Source organism: Homarus americanus, unplaced genomic scaffold (genome assembly GCF_018991925.1).
Source record: "Homarus americanus isolate GMGI-L3 unplaced genomic scaffold, GMGI_Hamer_2.0 scaffold13846, whole genome shotgun sequence".
NCBI classification, from domain to species: domain Eukaryota; kingdom Metazoa; phylum Arthropoda; class Malacostraca; order Decapoda; family Nephropidae; genus Homarus; species Homarus americanus.
The window spans coordinates 81,148-95,000 of NW_024757805.1; the positions used below are offsets into that span (position 1 = coordinate 81,148).

Here is a 13,853-nt window from a genome sequence, read left to right on the forward strand (position 1 = left end):
TTAAAATATTATCCCAACCAAATCTATCTTAACCTAACCCAAACTAACGTAATCAAACCTTACTTATCTAAATAACTCAGTAATCCAGTTCATCATATTTTGCATCATGTGTTACAGGTACTCGCTGGTTCAGACGGTCGGCGACAGATGGCAGCAGTGGCAGCTAGTGATACGTGACGCCCAGCTGGATGACCAAGGACAATACCGCTGCCTCCTAACCGCTGAGCCTCCTATGGTACACTTCATCACCCTCAACGTCATTGGTAGGTGGGATAATGACGTAATGTATGATACACGGGATACGAATTGTGCTTGGGATGATGACTTCATGTTTGTGGGAGGCATACAAGCATCTTCAAAACATAAAAAAAAGCAAACCTAAACATGCACGTCTCTCTACTGTAGCTCTTCAAGTATAGGTCATACAAGCAGCTCCTATCATGAACAGGCTAATATTTTCCTCAGCTATACAGTTCATGATAAACTCTGTCGGGTGATAGCGTGTAGAGACGACGACTTAAACCTGTGTGTCGTGACTGTCGGGTGCTCCTACCCTCTCCCCGTGTACCCTTCTGAACTCTGTATATAGGAAGGAATATTTGTGGGTGGTGTTATATGAGACAGACAGACAGACAGACAGACAGACAGGAAAAAAAACATTGTAGGGAGATATAGGCAGAGGGAGGAAAGGAAAAAAGATAACAGAAGATTGGCAGAGACAGAACGATAGAAAGAGAGAGACAGAACGAGAGAAAGAGAGAAACACACAGATAGACATAAAAAAAGTTTGGGAAAATTATAGGAATGAGCAGTTACACAGAGAGTCGAGGACAAGAAATGAAGACAAAAAAAAAGGAAACAAATGTAGCGAGACAGAGAGAAAGAAAAAGATGGAAGTAAGCAGATACGAATGTAAACAGAGGGAAAAAAGAGAGAGGGAGTCGAAGCATCATCTAATCAGTCGTCCTTCACGTGGCCAACAGCTCCCCGGGCCCGCTTGGTGGACGAGAGGGGGACGGAGGTACTGGAGAAGCACTACAACAGCGGCAGTATGATCGAGCTGATGTGTCTCATAGAGAAAGTGCCCTTCCCCCATGGCCCCGTCACCTGGCGCAGAGGAGCCACCGTCCTCACCTACAACACCTCCAGGGGCGGCATCAGGTGAGTGCTCTAAAGGATGAAAGGTGAGGGAGAATCAACCGGCTAAATTAATTTTTTTTTGCGGGGATTAGCCCACCAGGGCACAGGTCACTGACCCACAACGAGGCCTGGGGGCGAAAATGTAATAATAATAATAATAATAATAATAATAATAATAATAATAATAATAATAATAATAATAATAATAATAATAATAATAATAATAATAAAGAACCATAAAGAATCACAAAAAAAGATCAAGAGTAAAAAACAATATACTGTACCTGTATGTAAGTTGTTGTCAATGGTAAGAGAAACAATTGAGACCCTGCAATTGTGTGTAAATGAGGCAGAAAGTCAGATCAGCAACCTGGGACTTGGTCACAATATTTGTGATGCCATAAGCAGGGTCTACCATTAAGCAACACATTATGCTTCCAATATCTTCCAGGCGGCAGTGCCTCCCTGTTTGGTAGCTGCCTACTACCTACTACCACTCACTGATACCTTGTTTAATATTTCATATGAGTTAATTCTCTCTGTATAATTTAGATAATATTTAATGAAATGAAAGTAAATCCTGTATATATTAATTATTTACAGTAGAAACCGATTTAGTTCATGAAGAAAATTATTAGTTTGTTGCAACGAGATACATGGAAGTCGACAGTGGCTGATGGCAGCAATATGGATAATAAATTCTGAATCAGTTTGTCGATCATATCAGCTTTAGCGTTTGCGATCCTGTCAGCTGACGTTGTTCTTCACCTCCAACAGTGTCAGGACTGCTTATATATACATGTAGTTCAAGGCGACCCGATAGAACAGGGCCGGGAGGTGATGATTCATGAGTGCAGTAAGGTGTTCTGGGTAGTGTGTATGTCTCCAGGTGAGCCAGGTATTGCTTCAGGTGTTCCTTCGTAGCGTCTGCTGTATAGAGGTGTCCCTGACGCCTTCCTGGATGACTGTGCTGTAGACCATTACACCAGGTGCCCTTCACAGTCCAGGAACACAGTATATTTCTCACCGAGTGTGCTGCAGTGTTCACGGTTGGTCCAGCTTCATTGTTTAAAAAAGTTAAGGACATCACTGAATCTGGTCACACAATAAACTTGATATCTCTCTTTTAACCATTCATGACAGACCGGCTTGTCCCAGGGGTTGATGACCAGGGCCTTGTGCTTGTTGATGTGTCCAGTACAGTCAATATGAACCTCGTCACAGAAAAATATCTTGACAAAAAATCCGACACATATTTCAACTTGTTTTCAAATACTGATACAAAGCTCTTGCCGTTCTCTCTAGTTCTTGCTGGTTTTGTCCTGTTAAAGTTGTATCTTGTACGAAAACCTGACCAGCTCTTGAGGTATAATTCTTCTTACAGGTGTGCGATGTCCAAACTAATTGGGATAATCTGAAGGTGGATTTTGAAAAGGAGACGTGGAAATACTGCCTCACATTTTGGATCCTTTCGGGTGCTCTAGTAGATAAGGGTGACCATTCTCTGCTCCAATTTGACCATAACTATTGGCTGTGTTTCGACATTTTTCCCCACAAGATGTTTGATAGTTGTGTACAGACCACTCCTATAGTGTGCAAGCTTTCAACAAAAATTTTCACGCCGGGCTGCATCATGTGATTGTGTAGCAGATAAAGTTTCCAAGATCATTGTTGTTGTGTTATCACTGAAAAAAAAAATTCTAATCACTACTTTAGTCCACCCCAAAAATAGATGTGAAAATTTGATTAGAAAGAAATGACGCTTCTGGTACAGCTTCTGTGTATAATTATATGAATTGAATATGTTTTTTTTTCTTCACACAAGTCATTCAGAATGCTAGTGTGTTCCCTCACCACCTTGACAGAAGGCTAATCCACTGAAGTGTCGTTTCATCATCGGCAAAAACACCAGATAGTGTAATCATGTATTGCTGAGTGTACAAGGGTTACTGTACAAGGGAGGGGGAGGGGGGGGGATTCAATCTTTCACACGGGTGGATATCGAACTAAAGGTCATTTGTCTGCGAGGTGAATGCTCTATCAACTGAACTACACAGTATATATCGCAATATCCATTATCCCCCGCACAATACACACATACACACACAAATCGACACAGGTGTTGCATGTGCATGAAAGTAATTTTTGGCTAACGTTGTTGTAGCTAAAAAGAAAAAAAATAGTCCTTTTTGAGAAGAGCAGCTGCGAGCGGCCACCCACCAGCTGCTCCGACAAAAATGCTCAATGCCCGACGCTTCTCTGCAAAATATTGAGGAGCGCTAGTGCTGGTATCTGTTTATTCCAGGCTAGTATCACTGTATTATTTGTGCATCTTGAAGCGTGTCAGTTATTGTTAATTTGTGATTTATTTTTCGTGAACTCTCTCTCTCTCTCTCTCTCTCTCTCTCTCTCTTTCTCTCTGTATTTTGGCTTCATTTCTATACACCGTTTTGTGTGTCCCTCGGTTTTGTTTTGTTCGTCGAGATGATGGTGTTTTAAGCGTGTATATCGTTTCATCTCTCTCTTTCTCTCTCACCCTCCTTTGGTCTTTACTTTTACCTCGTTTCTATGCATTATTTATGGATTTTTCCCCTCAAATATGTATGTCTTTTCTTGTTTTGTTTTCTCTCTCTCTCTCTCTTTTTTTCTCTCTCTGTTTCTGCCTATTTACCTGTCTGTCTGTCTGTTAACCTGTCTCTCTGTCTGTTAACCTGACTGTCTGTCTGTTAACCTGTCTCTCTGTCTGTTAACCTGTCTCTCTGTCTGTTAACCTGTCTGTCTGTCTGTTAACCTGTCTGTCTGTCTCTCCATTTCCTTTTCTTGTCCCTCACTTCACATCTCCTCCTATCACCTCACTTTATCTCTCCTCTCCTTCCCATCTCCCATCTCTCTTTACGTCTCTCTCATCCATTTCTCTCCGTTTTTCACGAGTTCTCTCCCTCCCTCTCCCTCCCTCCCTTTCTTTCCCTCTTTCCCTCTTTACCATCATCCTTCTCCTCCTACCTGTTACGATGCCTCTCCTTCCCACCCACCCTCTTTCTCTCATCTTCTCTCTCCCTTTATCTCTCACAGTATCTCACCTTCTCTTTCCTCCCATCTCTCATAGTGCCTCACATTCTCTCTCCCTCTATCTCTCCACCCATCTCTCACATTAACTCTCCCTCTGTCTCCACCACAGCGTGAAGGGAGATCCCAGCTCCGGATACATCAGGAGCCGCCTGTATGTCGCTGACGCCTCGCCCTCAGACTCCGGCGTGTACTCCTGCTGGTACAGTAACTACACCAGCGACGCCCTCACCGTGCATGTGATAGCTGGTGAGTGTCATGGTCGTCCTCTCTCTCTCTCTCTCCTCTTTGTGTCTTCCCCTTTATTTACCTTATTAGCTTCCCCTTTCCATTCCTCTCTCTCTCTCTCTCTCTGATATAGCTAGCGTGTGCAATAGTAGGTAGGGTAAGTGTTCTTGTGTCGCTGTGTGTGTGTGTGTGTGTGTGTGTGTGTGTGTGTGTGAATGCTTAATAGTAATATTAATAATAATAATAATAATAATAATAACCACAACAACAACAACACTATTAACAACAACAGTAACAACACATTAACAATAATTAACAAAAAACAACTTTCATTTCCTTAACCGCCACTAATTATCTTTCACTAAATGTACTCAGGAAAATGTAAGAATTAATGAACAACAACAATCTCCTGCAAAGTCTGATGAAACTCTCGCAACAACAGTACTAGATGTGATTAATTATCATACGTATACCAGTATTTATCAACATTATGTAATCCGACATTTTTAAAATTTTTCACAGCTGAATTGTGAACGTAATTAATTATATTTATTTTAGATATTTTTAATTAAATGTCTGTGTTAATATATCATTGTTTTGTTTTTTGCTCCGACAGATTTTTATTCGTCAATATATAAAAGTATAAATTGTATAATAACTGTGTAATATATCTATAATATTTTATTATAAACAGTATATTCCTAAGTTCATTAAGTAATTCGTTAGGTTATAAAAGTAATATATATATTCTTTTGTTGTCTTTTATATAACTATGATATTTTTTAAACCTTCATCTTGTATTTATAAAAGCAGGATTTATTTCTATGAAGATTTGTGATGTGCTTATTTATCTTTTCACAGCGTGTGTTTATGCCTTCGCGGGTATAAACTTTCTTTTGATCTAGTGTAATACTTTTTATACTCTTTTGTTTATGCCTCATTTATCTTACTTATTAAATAAAAGCACAACAAAAAAGATTGTTTAATGAAGATGAGTTTTTTGTTGCAATAGTGTGTGTGTGTGTGTGTGTGTGTGTGTGTGTGTGTGTGTGTGTGTGTGTGTGTGTGTGTGTGTGTGTGTGTGTGTTCTCCTTTCTCCCTTCCTACTTGCCTCACCACTTCTCACCATCTCCTCCTTTCACCCCCCTTTCCTCACTATCTTCCCCTCTCCTCACCATTTCCCTATCACCGTCTCTCCTCACCATCTGCCTCTCACACTTTCCCCTCACCGCCTCTCCTCACTTCTCTCTCCCGGGTCCACATAACAGGAATCCCACGAGTGCTTGACCAATCAGCACAGCGAGACACCTGCCCAGTACATACCTCAGGAGGGAGAGGGAGAGGGAGGGAGAGGGAGAGGGAGGGAGAGAGAGGGAGGGGGGGAAGGCGGGAAGGAGGAGGAGGATGTAAAGGAGGAAGAAGGAGAAGAGAGGAGAGCAGAGAGAGAAGAAGGAGGAAGTAAAGGAGAGGAGAGGAGAGGAGAGGAGGATGGTAGCACAGATCATTAGCATAGCAGCCTGTCTATTGGAGATAAGCGGATGGTGAGAGGGGGAAGGTGTATTGAGAACGTGTGTGTGGAGAGAGAGAGAGAGAGAGAGAGAGAGAGAGAGGTAAGTAGCTAAGTAGTGATAAATAAATAGACATAGATGAACAAAGAGATAAATAATGTAGATTGAACGGCAGATAAAAACATAATTAATCCGTCATTCATGGTTTCAACTTCTTGTTATATGAGAGAGGAGAAGAGGAGCAAGAGGGATAAAGGAGAGGAGTAAGAAGTAGGAAACAGAAGTGGGATGGAGTAGGAGGGAAGAAGAACAGGAGGAGAAATGAGGGATGGAAGAGAAGGAGGAGGAAGAGAATGAAATAAGTGTAAGACGGAGTAGGGTGGAGGAAGAGTGGAAGTAGGAATGATGGAAGGATTGAAGCAGGAGAAGAAGGGGGAGGAGGAGGAGGAGGAGGAGGAGGGAAAGATAAGAGGAATAACAGGTAGGGATAGAGAGGAAGAGACAGAAGAAGGAGGAGGAGGAGGAAGAGGAGGAGGAGGAGGAGGAGGAGATGGTGAAGGAGAAATGAACGCGATAAACAACCTCGTCATCAAACTCCCATTTTCTTTCCTCCTCCTTCCCCTCTTCCTTCCCCTCCTCCTCCTCCTCTCTCTGCTCCTCCTCCTCTTCTTCATGGGATTTAAAACCACATTTCCTCACCTCCTGTATCAAAATATTTACTATTATTAAAGTCTAAACTCTCACAGATTCTTTAAAAAATGCTGTGTGTGTATATATATATATATATATATATATATATATATATATATATATATATATATATATATATATATATATATATATATATATATATATATATATATATATATATATATATATATATATGTGTGTGTGTGTGTGTGTGTGTCTTTTTTCACGTAGTAAATGGAAATGGAAGAAAAATTTTAGTTACAGTAGAGTTTCATTGTGATTTATCCGCCGCAACTGTCGAAACGAGATGATTTATAGTTCCGGTAGAGTCTTAGCGTGTTTCTGACTCCTTCTGATGTAGTTTAAGTGATTTTGTTAGGGGAAAATCAACTTACGTGACTTTCAGAATCCAATTCGGTGTCCTAGTAATAAGATTTTTTTATATCACTAGATACAGGAAAATTATCGTAAGAACGTTTAAGAAATGTTTTCGATGTTTTCGTTTACATGAGCCAGTTCTATGCGTTCTCATATGGTCAGTTTGAGGGGAATTTCAACTACGTAGATATGAGTACTCAGTTTGTTGTCGTAGTTTAAGTTTAAGAAAAAACTCTTAACATACGAACCATTGAAAATCAATCTGGGTGTCGCAATGCAAGAGAGTCAACACGATATATTCTCACAACACTTCTGGTGGAAAAAAAATCCCTAACTTACAAGTCTTTCAGAATAATGACTGTGTTTCCTGGCGTTATTATTATTATGCCGCCGAGCACCAGAGGGGGTTGTCATCAATCACCGCTCAGGCTTATTTGTTCGGCAGACCCTCGCAGGCTCATGCTGGGCTAGGTCAAGTTATGTTGGGTGTTTGGACAGACTCGTAAAATTCCAGACCTGGATTCTGAAAAGATCATACGAGAAAATATTTTAAAAGATAACTTAAACTTCGATATCAAGATAATTTCTCAAAAAGTTCATACGGTAGTTTATCACATTAACTTAAGCATCATTTTTTACCTCAGCTAAAACTACGACAACAAGATGTATTCTCAAAATTTCACTCGTCAGATGTTTATCCCAGCAGTAAGTGGGAGGTGTGGGAGAGCACGTCTGACTGACCCATTTAGGCAGCGGGATGAAGGTGGCAGCTGGTGAGTGGTTTCAGAATTACCAGTGAGAAAACTCATGTTGTGACTGATAATGAATGTCTCTTTCTCTTTCCCCGTCTTTCCCTTTCCTTCTCCTCCTTTTCCTCCTCTTTATCCTCCGCCTCTTATCTACTTTGCCTCTTCCTCCTGCTCTACTTATTATTTTCTCTACCGCCTCCTCCTTTTACCTTTCATCCCTTCCTACCCTTCCTTCTTCTACTTCTCTACCTTCTTAACCCTCCTCATTATCCCTCTCTTCCCTCCCCCTCTTGCCCTACCTCCTCCTTCCACCACTCTTCCCTCCTCTCCCCCTATTCCTCCTTCTTTAACTTTCCTTTGCTATCCATTATTTTCGTGGTTATAGCGTTTCCGATTTGGGCAATCTTGTTTATTTTAATGTTTTTGTTATCTTTGCTATCTAGGCTGTGTTGTCTTTCGTGTTATCCTAGCAGACGTTAATGTTATCCTAGCTGACGTTAATGTTATCCTAGCTGACGTTATCTCAGCTCTGTTCTCCTCTTCATCAGGCGAAAACTCGGCAGCGATGCAACATGACGCTCTGCCAGACACCAGCAGCCAATCGCCTCCCTACGCTTCCTCCACCACCTGTCTCACCAGCTGCACCACCCATCTGTATCTCCTGCTAGCCGTTGCCACCTGCCTCGCCACCTGCGCCACTACCACCTGCCAGACCCTCACCTCCTGGTTCATTGCCACCGTCTGTTTGGGGATAACCACTTTCTGGACTAAAACCATCTGCCAGGACTTAACCATCTGGTTCATCACAGGAATCCACAGCTGGTTGGCTAATTGGGCAGTTATTTTGACCACCACCTGTCAAGAGTGGGTTGCTGTCATAATAACCACCTGTTGGGGCATATGCCAATGGGTACACAGGTGGCTAGGGACCTTGGCCTCCACCTGTGTTAAGAACAGCTGGTCTCTGCAGGATGGTCGGCAGATGGTCGTGAGTGGCAGGAGGAGGAGCAGCAGTAGGTCTCCCTCTACCAGATGATCACACCAGCTGACTCCTGTTGATTTAAGCTTTTGATATCTGGGTCTATAAACTCGTGTGTGTGTGTGTGTGTGTGTGTGTGTGTGTGTGTGTGTGTGTGTGTACTCATATATGTGTTTAAGTGTGTGAAAGTTTGTGTACATACATTATACTCACATTTGTGTTCATACTTACATGTGGGTGCGTGTAAAGTAACATGCGTGTGTGTTATTCAAGTGAATGTATACTGTGTGTGTGTGTGTGTGTGTGTGTGTGTGTGTGTGTGTGTGTGTGTGTGTGTGTGTGTGGATGTTCACGAGTATGGTTGTGTGTATACATATCTGTTGTTCTCTGTGGCAGTCACACTCAATACTCACCACCAGCTCTTGTTGTATACAGTATATCATGTATGGATTAATGTTTGTACATACAACATCCAGAAGAGGGAGGGACGAGGAGGGACAGGGGAGGGGGAGAGGAAGGAAGAGGATTGTTTATACATTAATAGGGGAAGGTGAGGGGGTTAAGAGGGTGTTGTTGTTGTATCTGTATGACTGTACCATAAAAAATACATGGGTTTATATGTTTGTTTCTTGGGGTAGACCGTAAGCTTGCTGGGTTATAATATGTCCACAGGCCATGTTGTAGCTTATTAAAGTGTACATACCATAGTATTTCAGGACATAACAGGGGCAGCGTAAGGTCATTCTGATCTCCGCTGTACACGAGCTTTGCAGTTACCGATACAAATCTTATATCAAGTGTAATATTGTCTTATTTTTTTCATGTAACTACCTGAAGGAATATCACTTCAGACAACATCAACGCAGAAATGTTTACAAATCTCCCTGAATCTCAAGACTTCAGATATTCCCCGACCTGATCACGGCAAAGAGCATCCGGGCTGTTGTCTTTACATGATGCATCTCGATAGGTTTTGTTTTATGGATATTTCTTCGCTCACCAGGAGTACGATTTTCACACGTGGGAAATAAATAAATACAGAGCTGTTTGAGTCGCAGGTTAACCTATTGTTGTCCGTCACTTTGGCTGAGTCTGCTGTTTGTAGGTCAGGGCGGAAGTCGATGGTTTAATCAAGATGAGAAACTTCGACAAATGATGACTTTTGAATTCTTAAACTCAAAATAAGTTGCCGATTATTATTATTATTATTATTATTACGGCGTCTTGGTGGCCCCCTGGTAGATCAACACGACCTCCTGCCCGCTGCGTCGTGCTGCTGGTAAATCTTATAAGAGTATGAAGGGGATATTCTCACACAGGTCACCACCCCTGGGAGATGGAGACTCATTTATTTGTAGACTTATTCGTGCAGGTGTTTACAAATGTATTCCTTAGACGTGTGAGCGGAAAAATCTCTTGGCGGTAACATTTGTTGGAAGGTAAAATCTTATGGCAGGAAAATTTGTTGGAGAGAAAATCTATTCGTGGCAAAATTTGTTGGAGGGAAAATCACATTGAAGGGGAAATCTGTTGGCGGCAATGAACATTTATTCACCCAGAAAAAAAATCACATTAATTTATTCTCTTAATTATTCCCAGAGGAGAGTCGTTTGTTAATTACTTAGAGTCTCTCACTGAAGACGGAAAAAAATACGAAAGTTTTGTTAATATTCTGATTAAACTATTACTAAGGTCTTTCTCATCCAGTTTCAAAAATCATCATGTTAAGTTAATATTTCTCTCTTAATTTGTGTATAAGTAATCTAGGACCAGCGTTTCATCTCACCCTGCAATAGAAAATCTAATCGGTAACTACATTAACGGAACCTAAGAATGAAAAATGAATCCTTCAATAACAAGAAAACAAACAACAACCTAAAACAGAAAACCAATTAGGGGGTAACAGAGATAATCGAGTCTTAATTTCATGCCCTGATAAATATGATAATTCTCTTGTGCTTCGCTGAATACTAGATAGGTCTTCAGCGTTCGCGTGTGAAGGACGAGGGAAAATTTGTAACTTTTCTAATGTGTTGATGTTTTTTAACGTAGACAGACCTCACTGAAAGACTTATTCAGTGACAGATGAATGCAGTGTAGGCAGGCAGGCAGGCAGGCAGGCAGGCAGGCAGGCAGGCAGGCAGGCAGGCAGGCAGGCAGGCAGACATCACTGAGTTGAAGCTGCTGCCACAACAGTCTTCATGAGCCTTTGTACGTGTTGTGGTTGAGCTGGCCAAGGATATCTCCGTCTCTCTCTCTCTCTCTCTCTCTCTCCTGATCCTCTCCACTCTCACACTCCTTATCCCCTACCCACCACCACCACCACCACTCTCTTCCTCACCAAGGCTCTCTCCTCCACCACTCCCTCCCCCACCAACGATATCTCTCCCTCATCTCCCTCACCTCACCACTGATCTTTCCTCCACCATTCCCTCCCTTCGTCCTCCCTCCTGACCTCAGTGAGAAGGTTCCAGCACCACCACCAGGCAGCCTACACTGTGTACATATACATATATATTGTCTACTCCATGTATGTGCGTTTATGTAACTTCTCAATAAAGAGAAATAAATTATGTTTTCATAAGCGTGAGTTTTGATTTCCACGACCTTTTATATTTTCCTATCTATCTATCTATCTATCTATCTATCTATCTATCTATCTATCTATCTTAACCTGACATATCCTCAGAATAATACAACGAACAGAAGAGCCTTACCACCGAAAGAAAACAAGACTTGCAGAACAAACTTTTAAATAAACCAAAGTAAAATTAACATATCAACAACCTTTTAAATTAACAAAATATAACAAAATAGCAACAATATGTTAAAAAAACACAATGAAAAAAAGAAGAATGAAAATATTGTACGTCTGCAAATATCACGTGTGTGTGTGTGTGTGTGTGTGTGTGTGTGTGTGTGTGTGTGTGTGTGTGTGTGTGACAGGTGGCAGCAGCGTCGCTAAATATTATTCATTCAACTTGAAATTCTGCCTCAATTCCTCTTGGGTTAAGAGGAAACAAAAATCACACTAACTTACAAAAAAATATTACAATTTATGTACACCATTTTAACATTTATTAATATTTTTTTTAGTTGGATGTCAAAGATCTAAAACTAAAAAAAATATACATCATCGGTACTATTAATTTATACGGTATATTTCAGTATATTTGTATATACCAGGAATAAGGAAAACAAAAAATATCTAAATATATCGACACTATATTTTTTAGAAGCAGGAACATAAATCATGGTGTGTGTGTGTGTGGGTGTGTGTGTGTGTGTGTGTGTGTGTGTGTGTGTGTGTGTGTGTGTGTGTGTGTGTGTGTGTGTGTGTGTGTGTGTCTGATATATTCTCACCAAGATATATCTCAAGTGACGTCTGGAATATATAATACAATGCAGACCATCTTGTCATATCTGGCGACATACTCCAGAGTCACAAAGATTCACATGTTTAATATTCCACGTGAGTGAAAAACGTAAAAATATATCCAATCTGGGGCTAAATCACAATAAATAACACGAAAAATGATCTAAAAATTCAACTGAAACTCTACCTTAACTAGCTGGCTTTACATGACTGGATATCCGTGAGGTAAATCAAAACAGGCAACGTGGAAAATTGCATTAACATTACACCGAGACTCTACCTCAATTAGATACCTTCATTTCGTACAAGTAAGGGGGCTAAATTAGCATACCGAGTCATTGTGAATCGGGACTCCGGTAATATGACCCATGTCGACGTGAACACCTAATGAACCGTGTTGTATGAACTGAAAAGAGGAATATTCAGTTGGAATATCTGACAGTTGGAATATCTGACATTGGAATTCCCAAATTAGAGTTCCTAAAGCTGGATACCCTGACACACACAAAAAAAATCTTGATATGGGAATTTCCAAAACTTAGATTCGTGAAAATGTAATTCCTTCTTCGAGAATTTCAGAAACTGGAATTCCTGAAACACCACAACTATCTTGGGTAGCTCCGGGAAGCGCCCTGGGATCTTCAGTGACTTGTCCCTGAATATTCTATAACCATGAACACATGTAGAAGTATACTGACTGGAATATGAGCTGTTACATGGTCTGGAATATTACCTGGAACATGGCCTGGAATAATACCTGGAACATGGCCTGGAATATTATCTGGAACATGGCCTGGAATATTATCTGGAACATGGCCTGGAATATTACCTGGAACATGGCCTGGAATTTTTCTTGAACATGGCCTGAAATATCCCCTGGAACATGGCCTGGAACATTAAGTGGATAATGTCCTGAAATATTACCTGGAACATGTCCTGGAATGGCCTGGGGTACAGCGTGGAAGCTTCAGTGGTACTCAAAGGATGTCGAAACATTTTTAAGACAGTTCAGTAATGTATGAAGCATTTCTAGTATCTTCCAGTAATTTCTAGAGAACGATTAATATTATCTAGATTACCTTTTCAACTTCTAAAACAATTTGATTATTTCTATGGCCAATTATAACTTCATTAATTCCCAGAAGGTTAGATAATTATAGATCACAATGATATGTCAAAAACGTCACTATATAATTACTAAAACATTCTCATGGTTATTATCATCTGAGATAAAATTATAGTATATAGAATTTAAATAAATTTCTCTATAATTCTAAGGTATACTGATAGAGATGTCTTTATTTTTATAATGCTGCAATAAATTCTTGGATAACTTATAAATTCTCAGCATTTTCTAAATTAATTGATCATTTTAGACGTCTATGTAAAAAAAATCTGTGTATGGTGTTACAATAATAGTCAGAATTATTGATGTATTTTAGGGTTGACGTAATCATTTTTGTCACCAGTGTGTATCCAAAAAGTTGTAATAACATTTCAAAAATTTGCATTTTATTTTCATGTGACATTTAATCCAAATAAATACGATTGGAATTTATATATATTGTAGTTGACATTTCTACCCCCCCCCCCCTCTCTCTCTCTCTCTATTTGTCACTCTTTCTCATTATCTTTCTCTCTGTTTTGTTTTTATTTATTATTATTACGTATTACAGATTCTCTATGTTTTCTTTAAAGCTCAAACTTTATATTTTATCTCACTCCTGTAATATATTATC

The 13,853-nt window shown here is 40.2% G+C and overlaps 1 protein-coding gene across 1 annotated transcript in view; it reads left to right on the plus strand.

The window, feature by feature from the left end:
- The window catches only part of LOC121857816, a 74,053-nt gene extending 64,835 nt beyond the window's left edge, over positions 1–9,218 (plus strand). The window contains exons 5-8 of the mRNA XM_042354069.1: positions 118–263; positions 984–1,161; positions 4,319–4,455; positions 8,308–9,218. Of these exons, the coding sequence (XP_042210003.1) occupies positions 118–263; positions 984–1,161; positions 4,319–4,455; positions 8,308–8,795 (949 nt within the window). The 3' untranslated portion in view covers positions 8,796–9,218. The remainder of the gene's footprint in view (positions 1–117; positions 264–983; positions 1,162–4,318; positions 4,456–8,307) is intronic.
- The last annotated feature ends 4,635 nt before the right edge of the window (positions 9,219–13,853 follow it).